General features: G+C 33.8%; 1 protein-coding gene across 2 annotated transcripts; it reads left to right on the forward strand.

The window, feature by feature from the left end:
* The first annotated feature begins 1,223 nt into the window (after positions 1-1,223).
* Positions 1,224-21,974, forward strand: LOC110452422. Of its 2 annotated transcripts, XM_021500931.1 has the most exons (9): positions 1,224-1,343; positions 2,900-3,023; positions 5,059-5,205; positions 5,529-5,611; positions 15,888-16,079; positions 18,806-19,001; positions 19,747-19,839; positions 20,054-20,146; positions 20,631-21,974. In XM_021500931.1, the coding sequence occupies exons 1-9, from the start codon at positions 1,336-1,338 to the stop codon at positions 20,916-20,918; spliced, it is 1,224 nt and encodes a 407-aa protein (XP_021356606.1). In that variant the 5' UTR covers positions 1,224-1,335; the 3' UTR covers positions 20,919-21,974. The 2 variants fall into 2 exon arrangements, with proteins under 2 accessions (XP_021356606.1, XP_021356607.1); XM_021500932.1 differs by lacking the exon at positions 2,900-3,023 and having other exon boundaries at positions 1,234-1,343; positions 4,429-5,205.
* Positions 21,975-22,435: the final 461 nt, after the last annotated feature.

Below are 22,435 nucleotides of genomic sequence, written 5' to 3' on the forward strand. Positions count from 1 at the left end.
ACATTGATCTGCTTTCTTTATGCATACAGTGGCAAAGACAAGACAAATGTCAATTAGATAAATGCAATTTCAATGAAACGCACTGTGACGTTATGTTGGATGTGTATCACATTGCCTTTGAATGACAACAGAAAGCAGTATAATACTTATGATTACTTTTGGGGAATATTTTTATCTCAGAAAAACAAATCAATAGCGCTTATAATTATTCAGAATGCATTTCAGATGATATAATTATCGTATATGCTTGTTATCTGAATAGAATAGCCATCTGTCAAGAGAGGTCGGTTGCAACCAACGGAACAATTATGACGTCATAATAATGATGACATCAGCAATTTGGATGTGGCAAGGTTATATAGTGGCAGTGCCATATGCTTATAAATATCTGGAGAAACAGTGCGAATGGTGCCCGTTTAAACGTTTATAATGATCAAATGTACAACGTTTTATTAAAGCAGGAAATTTGTCTTCAATTTTGCATGTTATCTCAACCGTGGTAGATTAATTTCTACTACTAGGTTATGGCTAGGTCAGAGATCAATAGTCCCCAAACGTAACATTGGGTACTTAAAACGTGAAAATGAAACGAAAGTTACCCAGAGGTCGAATGTGACCATATAATGAAAGCTAGATAGACGATCTTAATATTGAACTATGACTTAAGTCTGTGTTCTTTACGACGATGCAGGGAGGCATATTCAATTTAAATGTGTATTAAACAGTTCAAGCATGATTCAATAAGTGGTCAGGACTGGACTGTTCAAGATAATCATTAGTAAAAATGAAGATGATATTTTTCAACGGGGTTGTCGATTAATTTAGTTGAAATTTTAAACGCATTAGTTGTTTATAGTATTTGTCAAGTTGACTAATCATTATTAATCATTTAAAGTATAATGTATCGTACCATCTTTATATGTTTCACTCGATTGAGTTTAATTTCATATAATATCCGAATCCAACGACACCAGTGGAATTGACGAGCAGTGTCTTCGAATAAAGCAGCAATTTTAGAGCATGACGAGGTTATACCGGTGTTGTATTGATTATTTGAGTCTATAGTGATTAGCGTAAGCTAAGGTATCTGTCTGAAAAAGAGATATCCCCTGTTATCTATATCAAGGTAATGTTGCCGTAAATAGCATTAGCTTTACCTGTAAGAGAACTTAAAGGTAACAACCGTCAAACGCGCTTATCTCGATCGTGTGACAAGAATTTTAAACCCACCGGTCTATATTTAAAAACCCGTCACCGATTGATTACACATTTATTATGACTACATGCACACAATTCTCCGAACCACGATGAGGAAGTTTAATTGAATCTATCAAAATGGCGACGTAAGTATTTATCATCATGTACCCACGACAGTTTGTCATGATATCTATACGTTTAACTAGCTTAATCTTCGTATAGCACTCTCTAGTGCTCACGTGTTGTGGAAGCATTTATGTTAATATACAGTGTAACCAATTTATGAAGAAAACGTATACGATAAGGGGATTTCCCAGAGGGCGCATTTGGTGATATTGTTTTCATTATGCGGGATATAACCGTTGATACATGTATATGGTGTAGTGAATACAAATCAGAATAAACTCTAGCGCTGATATTTTACGTTTGTGAGATCCCTATTATGTAATGGTATTTTTTTCAGATTTTCTCGTTGTTTAAATGTATCGAATACAACACACCAATCATGCAATAGTTTGGCCGTAATCCAGATAGCTTATATTTCCTTTAGGTGTGATCTTAAATCTGCGATATTGCTATACTTCTTCGAACATTCTTTAATAGATAGAAATATAAACGATAGATCGACCTAGTTATGTTTTTATAGAATAACTCGCTTGTAGCTAATATGGTTATCAAATGTCAACAAGACTGGTAAAAAGGGTCGAATTTTATTTAAATTTGATTATCAAAAAGTATTGTCAACTTCTTGAGAAAACGAGTATGGGTAGTTGAAAGGTCTTTTTAACTACCAATACTTTTAAAACAGAGTTCATTAACTGAAGCTTTTAGTTATTGATCAGCTAGTATGATGAACGTTTTCTGTTCAACCCAATTGGCTGATTTTATAACTGTATATTAAAGAAAAAAGTCATTCATAAAACAAAGAGAACGAAATATACTTGAAACGCTGACTTATATATAGTGTTCACAGAAAAGCTATTCAATCACTAAATCGGTATGCATCATAAAGATAATCATTCTCTCTTTTCATTTACATCTGGTAGGGTAATTTGCATAAAACTTCCCTAAATGTTACTCGCACTATAAATACTGTTTACCGCCGTCGTCAAGAGTGTTTTTTGCTATCATTATAGATTGGAAGTATGTCTTATCAATTTATCACGTAGTCGTCTGGTACTAACTCGGCCAGTTGGAATTTTCCTTATTAGTTCAATAGTATAGAGATGATTTGGACTACTAGCTAGCGATTCGAATAACCTTTTTTAACTGAGTTCACCTTTTCTACGTATAATGTGATTAACTCTCTAAAATACCAAGGTCAATTAAAAGACCTTAACCAATAACTCTATATATGTTATTGGCATAAGTTATAAGGATGACGTTTTTTTTAAGAAAATAAAGAAGCGTCATTGGGATCAAACAGCATTATTAAGTTAATCATTATCATTTTAAACATTATCTACTTAAATCTACTCGAATAATTGTTTTAATTCATAAACTACCTGTTTTTATCGGGGTAGGGGGTTATGAATTTTGAAATTTTGAGGAGAATTTTGAAATTAAACTCACTGTTTTTGAAATACAATATGCTAATGTGTATTAGAATCTTTGGGGGTAAATGGTTTGACATATCTCTGAAGTTTATTGTTCGTTACATCAATAACATTTTGTAATGATTGTACACATGTCATACTTTTAGCAAGGACTTACCTGCTGCACTAACAGAGTTGGAACAATATTTAATGGATTACTCTCGCAAAGACCTTCTGGCAAAAAAGGAAATTTGGAAATCCTGGACGAATATTACGAAATACGTCGATCAGGTATTATAAAAACATTACATATCACATATATTTCATATTAATTGTTATCATAACTTAACACTGCGGTCAAAAGGATAAACAAAAATGACATATAAACCATATGTACGGAGCTCCAACATTAACAGTGTAACAATTAGTTATTCTTAACAAAACAACAATCAAATCGAGTAAGGCATGTTGGCAAGTATTCCTGTGCAATCCTGTTCAAAATTAGACAAGTATAACGTCACCAGAGATATATCTTTCATACTTAAACACAATAAAATAACGCTTTCCCGGAAATATATTTTTTATGTCCATACTTATAAGAGTATAATAATCGTGAAATATGAGATGTCTTTTCCCATTATTTCCTTTCAGCATTCCAAAAAGAAGCTGTTTTGATATATATTTTCCCATTATATTTGTTTTGTTCTTTCATAAAAGTAGAAATAAAATATAGACATGGTTAGATATTAATACACTGCTTTGATTAAGAATGCTATTTCAAAAAAGTATTTACCAAAACATTGTACCCTACAATTAAGCATTGTTTTGTTTTCTGATTGGTCATCGACGAGTTTCAGGCTTTTCAACATCAAGCCAACGCTACCTGAATATAGCAAAAAAATAAACTTAAGCTGTCGTAGCTATTCATGACAGACACAAACTGTTCAAAATCCTGAATTATATGTTAGAATGTGAGTTTCAAGATACTGATGTTCTTTGAAGAAAGCTATGCCAGCAAATGAAAAAATCAGAGTACGTTGAATTGGATTAACTTTCAAAATCTTTTAGGACCAACATTAAAAACATTACAGCTGACAACCCGTTATGGAATTCATACAGAAAGAGGTACATCTTGACCAAAATTACCAAATCATCCTCAACGATCTACATGATCGGCAGACAAAGTAGCTTTGAAATAATTTGATTGCTGTTCTTTACCAGTGTTAAAGTTTGCGTGCTAACAAAGGAAAACCTTATTAATTCGGAAGACGAAATATTAACTAACGTTGCTTCTGTATAATCAATAATCAGTACATTTAATACCGATTGTTAATTAAGATACGGACCTGCGTCGTTTGAATTTCAATATCTGATGCTAAATGAAGATTGATACTTTTGATTCCAATCGCCTTGTAAAGTTATTCTCAGTACCAATGCTCGCACTTTTAGGACGTGATAATACTTGGATATTTTCTTGTATTTGCGTTGTAGATATCAACATTGGAGTAGTTGTAGCTTACCAGATTTTTTTTAAGATACGGACCTGCTTCGTTTGAATTTCAATCTCTGGTGCTATATGAAGGTTGATACTTTTGATTCGACTCATTAATTTGCCTTGTAAATCTGTTCTCAGTACTAAGGTTCGCACTTTAAGGACGTGATAATATTTGGATATTTTCCTGTTTTTGCGTTGTAGATATCAGCAATGAAGAAATTGTAGCTAACCTTTCGGGATAGATGGTATTATTCTCCTGTTAATTTTTCAAGGGACCTATTTTAATTTTCTTTGTTAATATCTTATTTCGTTGACGCCAGTAATCTCTTTTATCATTCAAATAATCGGCACTAAAAAGTGAATTAAGTGTATGCAATTGCTTATGATACTAACTGTAACATCACAACTGCATTGTGAAGGCGATACCCTGTTGCAAAAACAATAGCCTCGTGTTCCTGGAGAGTTAACGACAGGAGAAAAGAACGCCCTGTTAAACATTTCATAAAAACGATTCCACAATAAAGGGTTTGGTATCATCTTGATTCAGGTTTTCATTAACTGATTTATTACCATCGAGAATTATATATACATCATAAAAATGATTCCACAATAAAAACGAATATCTTCATGATTTTTTTTACAGAAAACCAGAACTTTACATATAACAATGCATAAACACTTTGCTTGTCATATCAAATCGGTCATTGGAATTTTCAAAACTGATAAGAAGAGTTCTGATCCATCTCAGTCTGTCATTTTTTGTGTTACACACCACAAAATCATTTTTGTTTGATGAAATGAGTGTCGTTGATCTTTTTTTTTTATTCTGAGCGGACGGACAAGATTGTGGGAAAGGTTGAAAGTATGTTATTCAACCTTGAATCTGAAATAGCAAAAAATTGGAAAATAATGGTTCTAAAACAACTGAAATATCGGACACTGAAGCGATCGGTTGTGGATGCTGTTAGCAGTGAGATAGTAAGTATAGAAAAAATGTATTACAAAGTGGGAATAAATATAGGGTAAGATGGATTGTACTGCGTGTTCAAAAGTATTTTTATTAAAGATAGCGAAAAGCCTCGTACCAATGGTCCCATGTCTTCAAAATGAATTCAAGCCACATGTGTACGACACGTCTTGGTTTGACTGTCGAAAAAATTATACTTCCCCTCCTTAACATGAAAATAATTATTTCGTGTGAATTACCAAAACACGACTAATCAGGAATATACTAAATGTTAAATTCACTTCACCATATATAGCGTTTGGACATTTTTTTATAACATGCGATCATGTTGCAGAAAAAAACAAAAGACATGAAAGGAAGAGGCACAGACATAACCAAAGAAAAGGTACCTAGACAACAAAAGCAATCACCAACACTGTAAGTGTCTGTATAGGTGAACTCTTTAAAAATGGCAATGGAGGAAAAAACTGAATAAAAGTCAAAGAAAGCCTAATCATATCCTTCAGTCTACAAGTTAAAAAAAAACCGTCTAATTTAATGATCAACAGAATTTTCCACTCTTGACCCGAAACAAACCGAAAAATAAATAAGTGTGAAAATTGCCATAAGCAGATAATTACCGCTACCTCTGAATATCCTTCATATAACAGAACATCACGGATTAGGTTTACTTTAACACCATCGATGAGAAATTATTATTGTCTGTGTGTTGTGATCGATAACATCTACTGTATCATAATTACATTTTGAACTTTTGGCCGGTAAAATGGGAAACTATTTCCTGACCAAACAAATCGAAATGTATCTAGATGAAATTATTAATATTTTTTATGCAACAAAGTCTCCTGGCATGATATGTCACAAAGCTATGTTGCATAACTCTCCTGTCATGTGGCTTAAAAAAAAACGTTTTATTATCTTCTTAAAGTATGTGACCTTTTTAACAAAGTAATCATTTGAACAAGAAAGTTAAATAGAATTCCTCTATAATGGTAAATTATCGCAATTGTATTCCTTGCTAACAATCTTCATGTGTTTATTCTACATGTACGTAAACGAAGTCCATCCGTCCATGCTCCTTGTAAGAGCATCTCCTCCTTAACCATAAATCATATGTAGCCTGAAGGAAGGAAATTGCGAGTCCACTATTTTCCTAGAGTTATAATAATAATAATAATAATAATATACAACATTTATATAGCGCCCTATATAATTTGTAAAATTACTCTAAGGCGCTTTACAACATATGGATAATAGTAATGGTTATAATTGTGAAAACAAACAACAAAGGCTTGCAATCACTTTCATAAATTTAACAAGCAATGTGCACATAATTGAACAAATAAAAGGGTGGTATTTACATGACGTCTTTGCAAAGATTCTAAAATGCAGACGTGAAGAGGTGAGTTTTTATGTCCCTCTTGAACTTGGCCAGGGTATTTGACTTCCTAATAGCAGATGGTAAGCTATTCCACAACGTAGCCGAAACCCTCCCAAAGCATCTGTTTCCGTAGGTCACAGTACGAGATTTGGGAACACACAACAAAGATTCTGACTCCGACCGCAGTGATCTTGACGGCTGATACAGGGTTACAAGCTCCTGTAGGTACTGAGGAGCTGTTTTATTCAGTGCCTTGTATGTGTATACCAGAATTTTGTACTGCGACCTGTATCGTACAGGTAACCAGTGCAACGAATAAAGCGCAGGTGTGATGTGCTCTCTCTTTCGAGTACGAGTAACTAGCCGTGCTGCAGTGTTCTGGACCCTCTGCAGACGACTAGTTAGTTTGTCAGATATACCACAGAGCAGGGCGTTACCATAATCCAACCGAGAGGTAACAAGTGAATGCACCAAAATCTTGCATGCATCTGCAGTTAGAAACTGCCGAATACAGCCGATGTTCCTGATCTGGTAGTAACAGGATTTGGCAATAGCGTTCACTTGTTTCTCCATGTTCAGAGAACTGTCAAAGTATACCCCTAGGTTTTTAACAGCTGGAACAGTCTCAATAGTTCTGGCACCAACCTTGAGCTGGAGAGCCATTGTTTGCTGACACTTTGGGGAAAAGACGATTAGTTCCGTCTTTTCCTGATTAAGTTTAAGCATGTTGGCGTTCATCCAGATACTGATATCTGTCAGACAAGCTTCCAGACTTTCTGAGACTGTATTCCAACTGTCCTGTGGTTTTATGACCATGTAAATTTGTGTGTCATCAGCATAGCAATGATAGCGAAGGCTATGGCGACGACAAATCTCTCCAATCGGTTTGGAGTACATACAATATTTTCGTGGTCCTAACACCGACCCTTGAGGAACCCTGAAATCTAGTACTTTGTCATGTGAGGTGGCAACTCCAATGGCAACACACTGTCGTCGTTCACTCAGGTATGACTGTATCCAGCATAGTGCGGTATCAGTCACTCCATAAGAGTATTCCAGACGTTTATAAAGTATGCCATGGTCGATGACGTCAAATGCAGCTGACAAGTCCAGCATGACAAGCACCGCTCTGCACTTGTTATCCAATGCAGAAGCTATATCACTATGTACACGTAGGAGGGCCGTCTCAGTAGAGTGTCCCATGCGGTAGGCCGATTGCATGTTGTCATGGAGACTGTTTGCATGGAGATGAACCTCTAAACGCCGGGACACAACCTTCTCCAAGATCTTAGACAGAAAAGGCAGATTTGAAACTGGGCGGTAGTTTTTCAACTCCTCCTTGTCCATTCCAGGCTTTTTTAACAATGGTCTGACATGTGCCTTCTTGAAACATAATGGAACCTTTGACTCAACCAATGATTTATTCATGATTGCGGTAATCAAAGGAAGCAGTGCTTCAAGACATTGCTTTAATAGGTCTGTAGGCAGTGGATCAAGCTCACAGGACTTCGATTGCGAGGTCATGATAATGTTGCGCAACTCGTCCTGGGTTGTTGGTGAGAGCTTTGTCAATGGTTCCCCATCAAATGCAATGTCAGCAGTCATGACAGAGATGTCAATGTCAGCAGAGGTGTTCACTTCGGTAATATTTTTCCTGATTGAGCTGATTTTATTCAGAAAGTAATCACTGAACTTGCTTGCTAAGTCTTTTTCAGAATTACAGCTTGGTAGGATAATTTCACCTTTCTGTCCCATTAGGTTTTTGGTGAGTCTAAAAAGTTGTCTTTTATCCTTGCCACATTCTTCGATTTTTTCCGAATAATAAGCCTTCTTTGACTGAAAGAGCAGTGAACCAACTAGCCGACATTGCTCTCTATAAATCAGTTGGTGAACGGTTAATTTGGTCCGTCGCCACTGTCTCTCTGCTTGTCTACGTTTCTGTTTTTCCACGCGGAGATTTTCATTATACCACGGGGCATTTGGTCTCACAGTTATCACCTTAGTTTGCAGAGGTGCGTGTTTCAAGTTATGTCCCTTAACACTTTATAAATCAATCCGGAAATATGTTAAGCGAAACTCCTGCCTAAATGTTTGATGGAGCTATTTTTATATTTTTTACACAGTCAAACTACATTATATGGTGATGTGCTTTTGTCGTAAGACTATTTTTCGTTGAGTGATGGTCCTTGAAACTTTAATTTTTGTTCCAGAAACCTTGCAAGGGCAAGTGGTGGGTATATGTCTTTGTGAGCTCGCTCACAGCTTTACTAGTTACTACAATAAAGAAAGATAATTTCCCTTCAAAACAACAGAGATGTCTTCTTTTTTATCATGCTTTTTATATTTATTTTATAACATAGGAGTGCGACTCAAAAAGGTATATAATTTAAAAAGCAAACAGATCAAATATTAAACAATTAAATATTTGTGTATGTCATAATTACAAGTGATTAACATAAACGTTATTGTGACGGATCAGCATCGGCAAATAATTTAAGCCTCGCTTCTCTTAGGTCTAAAACTCTTCCTTAGTTTCTCCATTCAGTTGACCTTGAAATAGTTGTGTCATAGTGTACATATTTAGAAAAAAACGCTTCCCTGAAATAGTACCCGAAACTTGCTCCGTTTGGTTGTGAAAATGTGCCATATTCTCAGACACGATATATCTGACTGGCTCCTTGTAGCAAATATTGAAAATAACTTGCTACACTTCTAGACGTATGGAAATATTACCTAAACTTTGAAGAAAAACTTAATCGTCACTCGAATTGATTCAAGCAGTAATTGCCAGTGCCATACAATATGTGTCAATCAAAGTAACGAATTACACTATAAGGCATTTGGTTCCTTATATCCTCGTTTAATGATTATGCACCCTGGTAAAATACTAGCCGTTTCCTAACGACTCGACTAGGGAGAACTTCTCTTTAGCTCATTTGGTAGAGCGTAAGACAAGTAAGCCAGAGGTCCCGGGTTCGACTCCTAGCGGAGGCATTGAAAAACATAATGACCTCAACATATATTTCTTATTCATAAGAAAAAGTCCTTAATTACATATACATGATTTAATTCGAATATTTGTAGATTCACACTTGTCTCCCTTAAGCAGTATTTAACAACTGAGATTCAATCTCATTCACATTAAAAAAGAGAAATCAACAAGTCTTATTTTTTCATAACCAACATAATTATTTCATTAACATCTATTAAATTATCCAAGCTAACACACTTTTTGACTAAACATAAATAATCTACTTATCCTTTATTCACTCTATATTAATTTAATTCGTTAAACAGAATGTATCCCCGCTCTCCCCTAAACTGAGGTTTATTCTTAATCCGCCATTTGTTCTGAAAGGGTTCCGACTAACTTCCTCTGCAATGTCTGTTACTTCTTCATGGTAGCGATCGAACCAAGTGAGATGGGGTGGGGGGTCTACTGACCCGACTTCTCCCACACGTTATCGATCCTTAGCAAGCTACGGAAATCACCTCATATTGAAGTGACCTGGAAATATGGTGACAAATTTAAATTTACACCCATAATGCCTTTCTGGTCCAACCAAACGCATCAGTGAAATTTGAACAAATGATACGTTTTACTATGCGTTTAGTATACAAAAGCACGTGTTTGGTCAAGTTTGAGAGAGCATCTGCAGGATGATTTTTTACTTCAAAGGCGTAATAAATTTTCAGTAGAACAATCCTCTACTGTCAGGTACATGTCTGTATCTCGTTACAATTCAAATGACATACATATTATACTGTGATATATATTTTATGCGAGTTTGTTTATATTTATATCTGAGGAATCATTTCAAAACATTTATTGTTGAAACTTACATTTATTTAACAATAATACCGGTGTTAAATTAACAAAGCCTTGTTCATTATCTTGCAAATAAGTGTATTGCAACTACCAATGAACAAAGTAATTCAGTATTTCCCTCATTGATACTGTCAGTCTAACTATCTTGTTAAAGGTAGATACAGACATAGATGTAGGAATAGAAGTAATCGGGTTCATAAATTGTTATGTTTCAGATAATTGTGTGATTGTAGAAGGCTTAACTTTATTCCGTCAATTAAAAACAGACATTTATTAAATGCAACTTAATGATGACTCAATACGATATATATACATGCATATATATATCTGTCGCTTTTTGCTTTTACGTTTTATTTTAGAATGGATGTTTAATTACGTATAAACTTTTCGGGTATCAGAATTTTCCTTATCTACTTTATAACGAATTTATAATTTGGATAGGGGAAAAACATACCTAAGAAAAATGAAAAAGGTAACCCCTTAGTTACACGAATTCAAAAGGTTAGAGAAGTATTGGTTAATTTTAAATTGATAACTTGTGTGTATATTATGAACCGTGCCATTATCAGTCTTCCATCCTGTAATTTGAAAATTTACATATATGTGATAGCATCCACAGATTGGCATTATATACAGTATGCAAAAATGAATTACATTTCAGCATCTGCTGTAAAAAGAAGACAAAACAAATTTATTCTGTTTGGCTATACAGCTGTACACTGACAAATTCTAAAGAAATTCCATCGTTAAGGCAGGCAACGCTAAAATCGGTGATAGATAATTCCGCGTTTTGATACACAAATATGAAATTTTAAATGCATTCGACAACAGGTATAGAATAAATTGCATAACAAAGAGAAGTATACATCCTCATTTTCATAATTAGGTGCGTGAATTTCATCTGCCGAGGCTTTTATTTATGCAGGTTAACTATCTAAAAGCACCATATTTTGACTATTTCCGCATAGCAACATATTGTGTTGCTATGGTGTGGCATCCACATATGCGCCGTTTACTAAGAAAAGATAATTTGTATGCTTGAAAATCATAGCCATTCGCTGGAGTCAAAAACAAAATTGTCTAAAAATTGTTTGTTTCTATTAGGCGATGTCATTAACAATTCGGGACCGTCAATTACAGCACTAAGATGACACCAGAATCCAGAGCATTTAATGATACTGTAAAACCTTTTTTTGGCAGCATTTATTAATCAGGATTGAAAAACTATGTACATCCTTAACAAAAGGTAAAATAGTGCTGTAATATGATACTTAACTTTTCTGTTACCTGGACAGATGTATCAACACTTTCCCCGGTATGAGATATCTATGTTTCACCCAAGGTTTGAGAGAGGGGGATTCCCTTATTCATAACAATTATATGACGTCAGATCAACGAAACAATGACGTCACGTCAACCCTGAATTTAGCCTGTTACGTTAACATTACATTTGTATATGATACACAATGAGGAAACAGCGTGACAATTTACATATTGTGGGAAAGGGCTTCGTACAACTTGTTTAACTTAATCCCATTGTTAAATTAAAATAGGAAATAAAATATGTTTAAATATTTAAAAAATAACTCTTGTAATGTACAGGTATGTATAATATAAATATACAGGTATGTATAGTATTTATATAAATTCCAAGCAGGAATAATTTCTGGCATTCATTATTACAGGACTGAGTTTTCAGAGGAAGGGTCTTAACATGTATCATACTGCATGTAACTGCTGGGATTTATTTTCTGTATGAAAGTGTTTTAAATCATGTATTGAGTCCTACTTTAACACATTTGTTGCATTAACTATTGATAATCACATGCCTGTGTAATATTGCATTAGGTACTTAATGTGCTATTTAAGATTATTAAAGATTTTCAACTATTGATTTCATACTTATTTTGGCAAAAATCAGTGTTTCCTATGATTGTTTTGGGGTTGGTGGGTTATAATTGGATTAATGTTGCTTTGGATACACACATATTTACAACTGCCTGACCATAAAATGAAAAGCCAAATACTACCTGTATAAAATATCCATTTAATTCGAAATGTAATGGTATTAACAACCACTGACAACTAAATTCAACATCAAACATACTACACATGTACTATTAAAAGTGTTATCTCCCAATACGAGATGACCTTGCCTTTCTAAATGTAGAGCTACTCATTCCTTCAGATTGAAGAGGCGTACATGTACGTGTCCAAGATGACCACATCTGATGTTCAAATTACAAAGCAAACTACTAAAAGAAGAATTTATAGCAGGCAATACAAAGACTTGAAAAGTTTTCGTATTCTCAAAGTATGCTACCTACACATTTCCACAACGAAGATGACATCTGCCTCATCGCTGCTGGTTAATTAACAATGTATTCAGCTGTTTTCTTGATATTATCCATCGTTGTATCACCAAACCCCTTTATGATACAAAAAGCATGCTAAACAAATGGCAGTAGAACAAGATTTTATTGACTATCTGCATTTACACACTTTAATCATACTAAGGTAAAGAGTCATCACTTGATGCTGCATCTCCAACAAAGAAGAGTTCTGATGTAAATTATTCTGCACTTATGTTATTTTTAAACGCAAGGAAGCAGAATCATAGAAAAAATAAATAATTATATTTAAAAAAACGAAAATGTAAAAAAAAAAAATTCATTTACATCCATCATTATATCCAAGCTAATATTCTTTATGACTAAACAGTATCAATGTACTTCTCCTTTATTCACTCTGTATACATTTAGGTCGTGAAATTGACTATATCCCCGCTTTCCCCTGACTTTTTAGTCTAGGGAGTTTGTTTTCATGATCAATCCATCGTTTGTTCTGCAGGGATGCTTTTATTTTCAAACGTTAAAAAACTGAAACTGACAGCATTAGATAAGAGTTAACGGACTGCATTTTAATGCTCAGGTCTGAAGATAACTCTTTTATGACGTACTACTTCAATGCTAACGATAACTCGAAGGTTCACCATCTTATGCATATACGTTTGCTTTTGCAATGGAATATATTAACTACTACATGAACTCAATTTTGAAGAAATAAAGCGATGTACAATTGTCATTTCAATATGTAATTATCTTACGTACCTTTACATAAATGTTTTATTGTGATACTGTATATGATATGCACGGTTGTGTATATTTATACCTTGGAAGTAGTTTCTTAACTCAAGTTTATTGTTAAAACTTAAACTGACTATACCATATACTTGGCGTTCAATTAACAAAGCCATGTTTATTACTTCTTTATATGAGTTTAAAGTTAAGTGTATTAAAACCGTCAATGAGCTACATGATGTTGAAGTAATTGCTTATTTTCTTACATTGAAACTGTCCGCCTAAGTATGGTATTAAAGCGACATAGAGCTATAGATGTAGTGGTACTAGTATCTGGGTCATAATTTGTTATGTTTGAAAGTATGTGATAGTAAAAATATGTCCTTTATTCAATACAGTTTCACAAATTCCTGGTCAGGTATCTATGTTATTGATATTTTCTTAATTATTCCAGGACTCGTTATCTCTTTTTCTTAGTCACAAAAGCGTTCATATTTACTCGTTGTTTATATGTTGACTACCTCTCTATACATTGTGAAAAATGCATTCATATGTTTACCGGTCGTTTCGATTTCACGTGACTATGCCGTGAAGACTGACTCAAGGGACGGCACATATCTTCATTAACTTTTCATTTTGTCAATTCGTTCGACTAATTATTAGACTACTGACCACCTATTCGAAACCATATTCATTTTTCACTCAATTTACACAATTTTTGAAATCTACTTCATATCCAGTTAAAAATTTTGAATCCCTTACTTGTGTTTATACCGTGGACGATGCGGGTTTAAACGAGCTCTGATTTTTCGAAATATTCGTCGATCTTTTTCTTAGGCATTCCCGGTAATCTATTTAAATTATAATGCAGAGACCTTGCTGTTCTTAAACAGTTAAATGTATATATAATTTGCAATGTGTAGTTACTGTAGTCTTTGTCTGTCTAATGAATGCCTCGAAGCGGGCTTCTCCAAAAAAATCGACTTTATTTGGTCTACACTGTCGAAATAATTTAGCTTTTAAATATATAGAGGAATAACAACAATGCAGACAAATGAATTCGTCAATTTTCGAGGCAATCCGTCCCTTCTTCTAGTCACAAACACAAAGACAAACACCATGAAGCATAACTACAAAATTTAAAAAAAAACATAACAGAAAACAAAATAAAAATGTAAGTGCACTGAAAAAACCCGTAAATAAAATTTGTGAGTGACGGAGTCCCGACCAGATGTAAAATTAATCTCCATGTCATCAATTTGCTGCTATCATTTAAACCAATGCGTCACATTTCATTTCTAGAATATATATTATCTTCTGTCTTAGCAGGGAACAGAAGCTCACTTTGACAACAGTGATCTCGCAATTTCTATTGGTGTCTATGCAGACATTATTTATACTACCTTTCATTCTACACTCCTATCAAACTGTTTAAATCTCACGTTTAGCTAAACCTGTCCACTGAAGGTGAAAGTTGTTTATCCTCTGATTATTTATTAATTTTTTGTTGACTTTTACTTCTTTCAAGGATCGCTTGCTCTGTCTATGCCCTAAACTTGACTCCTCAAAGCGGCCCCTGCAGCACTAACCACTTGCTATTCAATCTTCTATCAAACCATTAAAATGTACCACTTTCGCAAATCATTTTTACTGAGTATGAAGTTATGTATCTGCTTATTTTTTTTAATTTTAATTGTTTTAGTTTTTGTGGAAAAAACAGTGAGTTATTCATTTATTAACTGAAACCCTAATAATCATTCCTATTTACAACCATTATACTAGGGTAACTGATGTTAGGCCCATGCAGAATCAGGAATCCGCTGCCCCCTGCAATACCCGAGATCTTTTTCTTTTTTTTCCCCTTTTAAACCAATCCGTCTAAAGCATAAAATGGACAATGCAGTTATCACATTGTGTGTATAGATCATAACCAAAACGTGTTTATATGTGGCTCTAATGTTCTTATATTTAGCGAGATCAACGTACTTGAGTGGATAATTTGAACACGGAGCACATACCTCGCGATTGATGATTGTGAAACATCATCTCGAAAAAAATAAACTGATTTATTAGTTGAAGCAAATACTATTTCTTTTATTTTATTTTTTATTAGCAACACAGGTGTTTATACAAATTACTTCATAGTTGCCGTGTCATTAAGCTGTCACAGAAAGGTATTTTATACTGAAGAAATGCAAATATCGTTCAGCACAAAATGTCATGCGGTCAAAAATACGTTGACCAGCCACACTGTTTGAACCCGAATGTAAACCAACATTCCTGACAATTCTCCACTTTAGATATGAATTCTCTAAATGCGTTATTTATCATTTGTATTTTTCTATTCGTTTTTTATGAAAACGACCATTGTTGTATCATCTTTTACATTCGTTTTCTTAACAGGATGAACTTTCATGTTTACGCGACTGGTACAGGCGACCCTTATCCAAGTGACGTCTGTCAGGCACAGGTTGCACGTGCAGATACGAAAGAGTGGGAATATGAAAAAAATATCAAAAAGATAGAAAGGGAATTAAATGACACAAAGGCAAAGTTGCATCAGGCAAAGAAGGACAAAACATCTCTCGAAGACAAGTACGTATTTAAAATGTTTTACATTTTTATGTTTAAATCACTTTTGTTTGTTTGTTACATACTACATACCATCAGCCTGCTTAAAAAACAGGAAATAGATCCAACAAAAATACATTTAACTAAAAATAGCTTTGATCAGCGCCATGCCCATCAAAGCCATGTTAATTGTTTATCGATGGGGCTTGGATTGACGACTCTCATAAGGAATGGCCTATTGCTTTTTCAAAGAATCCGCCTTCTTGTCCTGTTGCGAAACATCAAAATAGCAATTTCTACAGCTATGTTGTTTCTTGTTTCGATGATGACTTAACGTAAAACCACAAAGTGTCGTATTCAACTTACGCTGTGTTAAATGTGTTTTAGAACATCATAATAACAAAAACAGATGACATATTGTTTTAAAACAACAACTTTAAGTTCTTTTTTTGTTGTTTCGATGTATCATTAGACTCTGAGACAAGTGTACCAAATAAATGAATAAAATGGAGTAATTCAAAATTTCATGTCACTTGATAAACCTGAGACAGACTGACAAGACTTTTGTGTTTGGATGTGATATAACTCAAAACAAAACGTTAACGTGTTCTTTTGAAGCATTGTCCCAATGTGCTTTATTTCTTAACTTGAAGCGTATCTATGGCAAATGCGACAACTATTGGATATATACTTGTTCTACTGTAGTACCTTGAGTGTGAACTGTTGCTTATACAAAATGTCAGTGTTTCTGTTGCACATTGAGGAAGCTTGTTTCTCCGTTAATTAACTAATAAGATGAACTCTCTGACTGTATTCAATTGAAAGAGAAGACCACAGCTGTTCAAGGGTGGGTTAACTTTAACCTGTGATTAGTGAAAACTATACATTGTAGTTAATAAGAAACAGGGATAATCAAGTAAAATGTATCCTCAAAACACAAACATATTATTTGTCTTAAATCTATAGTAAATGAACGATATTTGGGGATCTGTATCTTTTTTGGCAAAATTGTTTGAATTTTTCTAACCACTCTTACCTATATCAAACAAGGATGATACAAAGTCAAACAATATTGACAGTTGATTTAATGACGCTTAAGCATTTCCTTGTCCTTATTTACAACCTGATATTTTAAGCATGATTTACACCTGCATTACATTACTAAAGCAGTTTAAATTCAGCTGTGAACTACGTTCAACTATATCATACATGTGGTAGTATAATTCCACGCTTTTAAGTTTGAGCGTGAACCAAGCTTGATCGACGGTAGAACTCATTTTACGATTAAGGATGTACTTTTCTAAGGTTTAAATCACTTTTAAATTTTGTTTGAACTCGTTTACTGGGTTTTCATAAAATTTAACCAGTTATTATGAATTTGGAACGCAAACATGTATCTGAACAAATATGAAAAAAAACTAATTGCATGTTGTTTGTATAATGTTCCTAACTGATTTTTTTTTTAAAAATACCGATTCGGCATCTATTTTGGATATGTGTTTTTCTTGCGCTTCACGAAACGCCAAAATTTCACCTTTTGTGACACATGTGACTGTTTTAAAAAGAGAAACACATTTTCTTTTGATCCATTGAATTTTTAAAAAGTTTAAAAGCAGCATTTGTATATCAAGCGTTAAATCTAAAAAACGATCAAAGCACAAAAACAAAAACTCGAACATATTTTTTTGCATTTTCTACTCTGCTATTACCTAATTTGTCAGGAGGCAAACGTGTATAAGAAAAAAGACTAATACATAATAGGCAAAGGGGATGTGTCCTGACACCAATGATACCTTTTTTAAATGTTTTGTATACATACAGTATCTAGGAATTGTTTTTGATTTTATGTTTCCGATATATAGTTCCATGATTCCATCACAATATAATTCAATGAAACGGAACTTTATATTTTATGTGATTTTTTCTGAAACGTGATGCTGTTCACAAAATGATCGATATCAACATACAAAGGGTTTTGATATAAAAATGTTGTCTCAATCAAGGTTATTCCTTTTGAGCCTAACACATATGTCTCCATAACATGTCTGCTAATTTGTTCTTAAATCTTTACCTTTAATTTCCTGTCTTTAATTACCCTGCTGCATATTTTGGATTACAAACTCTCCCGTTCTGCAACTAAGTCCTCTCACTATCTCCTCAAATATTCATAGGTTTCTTTTAATGTATAGCTGTTTTAGGTATAAAGAGAAAATCTTCAATATACATATAGGATAATGCACATTAATAAACGAAAACCTAAGTACATAATGTAGGCCTGGTCAAAATATGCATATATAACGCTCAACGAATTTAAGAGTTTTGTCGTAGTGCAATTCAACGTAGGTATGTGTGATAAACCCAAAATCTAAAAATAATAGAAAAAGGAATCATTCTGCTAGAATTCCGGATAAAAGGCTTCGATGTCTCTTGAAATGTTTACATGTTGTGGACTGTTCTAAACCTGTTGAATAAATACTTATATTAAGTGAGGTGTCTCTCATAATATAATTTTCTTTCGCCTACTTTACATGTGAAATGCGTATCTGCTTCCGTAAAACAGTATTAGATAGCTCTCTTACAGTGAAATTATTCAGTTTAAAGGCATAAGAGCATTGTCAACTAGTAGTCAACACGTCAAATATGAAAAAGTTTGAAACCGTTCCATTAGAACCATTTGATATAATTGTAATTTCAACCATGTATACAAATTCATCCAAACATCGTAAAAGCACACCGACATTTATTTACAGAATGCGCAAGATGGCCAAAGACAAGCTTACCCACAAAAATCCAGTGAGCAGAGACATGACTGACCCCAACCAAACACAGAAGCTGGCAGCGAAATATGGCGAACTTTACGAAAATGAATGGATTGACGCCATGCATAAACTATATTCAGAGAAAGGGGAACGCGAAAAAATAGACCTCCTGTCAGCGATACTAAAGGTTTATATCCTACCCTTACGTTGTTGTCTTTAACACCTTTAGGATCTGTTTTGTTTTGATAAATTTACTATTGACTCTGTGTGCTTGTTGTTTGGCTAAAGTGAAGTTTACTTATGTTATATGAAATTTTAGTGAAATTTATCTGTTTTGGTCGTCAGAAGAAAAATTCCAAACAATGGCATTTAAGTATGCTACCAGAAATCTGCGAATGTTTGCACAACTGAATAGAACAGCATTTCCTTTTGAATTATAAAAATAAAAATTCCTTGATTGATCTATTGACCTCAGATTAGTTTATGAGTTTACCCAAATCCCTTATTTTTGAGTTTAATTTTGTTTTACCAGTTTTTGATGATTTTACGATTTATGTAAAGAAAGGTTTCTTGCGTGATTTTCAAATTTTATGGAATCGTAAAACGTCGGCTGCAGCTAACATAAATGAGTAATAAAATATCAATTTTGTATAATTTCCCACTTTGACATAAACTATTTTCAGTTCTTTCACATGCTGATGCGAAATCTCGCAATAGTATATTATTTAATATACGGATGTTCTTCCTTCCTTGCGGTAATTAAAATAAACATTCTAATATATAAATATTTTTGTTTTTGTTTTTATTCTCTAATCATTTCAAAGTTTATTTCTACTTTAATGATTTTAAACACTCCTTTAAACAATATTAACGAAACGTAGTTATTATAACTTTGGGGAAACGATTCTTGCTGATCAAGTGTTTTCCTCAAGTTTTGTTACAGTGAATGTGAAAGGATCGCTGACAGTCAGTTATCCCAGCTTGAACTAGTATGTTTCTGTCTTCAATCCTCATACAAACAACAGGTAAAGTATACGAATTACGTTACCATGATGTTTTTTAAGTTTTGACCGGGACCGATGAATTACTTAAACGGGGTCTTCGAGTTATACGAGTTCGAGATAACGAGGTTCGACTGTATATGAAACAAAACCATGCTTTCATACAAATTATTGATTTAAACATACTTAGTAAAAACAGTTTATTTAAACTGCATGCTGGTCTCTACTCGTTATTTAGGAAAAACTACCAGAGGGATCAGAGGCAATCAAACGCAATCTGTTAGACGCACAGCATGGCGCTTCTAATTTTACAAAGATGGCTGTTGTTGATGTGAGTATGTGATGCCAACAGAAGCACATTCTGATGCAAGTTTCAATGTAAACATTTCTGAAGAATGGAGTTTTGTCTGTTTTGCTCTTTGTAATTTTAAATGAATTTAAGAAAAACAATATCAGAACATTGTTTTTCGTATGAATCAGATAAAAGTATTATATTTAGCCATAATGTTTCTTTTTTTGTTATCTGAATAGTTTCTGTTGTTGTCCTTTTGTATCAAAAGTCCGTTCAGGTTAGGTCCTAGATAATTAGAAATGGAAAAAAAAATGGAAAAACATTCTATTAACTTTGGAATTACAAGATAAGAACAATAATTCCTATCAGAATATCAAATGCTTGACATATGATCAGCTACTGCTTCATTTGAAGTAAATAAAATACCGCATACTTAGAATAGCATATATGTGCGTAACGGAACATAGAAAGAAGGAGGTTAGGATCTTTTGATGTAAGTCGATTACAACTTATTTCATTCCAGATTGCGAAAGCAAGTCTTGTAAAGGAGAAGCATCTTAAGGACAAAGCGATGCAGATATTGCTGTTCACAGAAAGTTGTATCGAGATATGCTGGAGCATGGTAACACGTCATCCACGAATTTTTCTCTTTTGGCCCGATGTGAGTAAAGAGAAAAAGATAAACTTTGAAATGTTCCAGGCATACACTAGATCAGGTGACACTGTGGAGTACGGTGTCTGGCCCGCTATGCTACTCTACAAGGACGGTCCATTGCTGAGGAAAGGAACCGTACAACCAGTAGCCAGATAAGGCGAAGCACCCTATGGAAGATGCAACCTTGACATTTCTGCAGAAAAGTTGTAAACATATGCTAGCAAGATAAAGTCATTCTTAAGGAGCCATTATTTAAAAGACAAAGATGAATCTCCTAGTGTTTTCGTATAATTTGTATTTAACGTAATTATTATTTGTAGATGAAACGTTATTTCGTGTTTGTAAAAAAGCCTTTCTATTTTAATAAGCAGAAACTATTTAATATATTAGAGAGGTGTTGCTTAAATTATTTTGTTTTTTAATTAATTTTTTGTCGTTCCGTGATTTTCATTACAGAGGAACCAAGGCCGTTTGATCACTTGCGGCTGTTATGCATTATATCTCTTTCTATGTTTGCTTCTATAAACTCTATGAGTATTTTTACAGGGTTTATTTAGAGATTTATTCATAATTATAACTTTGAAACCTAATTTATGCAAGAGTTTTATTGCGATGGTTCTACTACCTGGATATCTTTGGTAAAGTGAATTTATTCATTTGCTGTGAGTAAAGAAAAATTGTTAACTTTTGTCATTCAATTATTCAAAGATTTATATAATTAAAAACAAAAATCAGACCAAATCATACTTGAGCACTCATATGATATTTCCATTTTAGACAGAAAGTTTTTAAATTATTAATGTTATTGTAAATTATTTATACTTATATTTTTTATTCTATGGAGAAGGTACATACGTTATAAATAGCATCTTCTCATCAGAATTATGCAACTATATAGAGAGGAATTGTGAGTGTAATGAAACGGTGTAGGACACTTTGTGATCGTAAAGGTTCGCATAATCAAAAAAAACATATTACTTATTCATCTAAAGTATAGCATTTTACTAGAGTTGAACATTCTTTGTCAATATTGAATATGATCACTACCCACGGGAAAGTGAGCCTGATTTTTATCAGAGTAAATGAATTACACAAAGTTATATTCTAGTCATTAGTCATTTATGATGTGATCGAAGAGCAGACAATTCCTTGTGAGACTAGTCCTGTAACAGTACTGAACAGCATGCAAATAAATAAGAACTGAAGTAATTCGTTGCATATATGATAGTGACTGGTATTTATCGATGCGTACCCAAAGTCGTTGTACGCATGGCTATTTAAAGAAAGTGTTTTTCTCCTGCCCACACAACTCCAACCATCCAGGTGGAGTATAAATTGGTCTGGGGTCGATGTTGCGGTATCTGTGTTGTAGCATTCAAGTGAGGTGGCACTATAAATGATGCCGTTGGAAACACGGTCCCACAACAAACAGAACACATCACATCTCCAGCACACACACAGACATGCACACATAGGGAATTGTAATATTTAATTTATATGCTAATTGTATTAATTGTATATCTATGTACTGTAAAGCGCTTTAGAATGGCTTATGTTAGCTAGATAGGGCGCTATATCAAATGCTGAAACGAATAATCGAAGAAAGATGGGAGAGAGACAATTGTACGACTTAAAGAATAATGAATGACTAAACATGGTATTGGTATATGATA

The sequence above is a fragment of the Mizuhopecten yessoensis genome, unplaced genomic scaffold, assembly GCF_002113885.1.
Source record: "Mizuhopecten yessoensis strain PY_sf001 unplaced genomic scaffold, ASM211388v2 scaffold6683, whole genome shotgun sequence".
Classification (NCBI taxonomy): domain Eukaryota; kingdom Metazoa; phylum Mollusca; class Bivalvia; order Pectinida; family Pectinidae; genus Mizuhopecten; species Mizuhopecten yessoensis.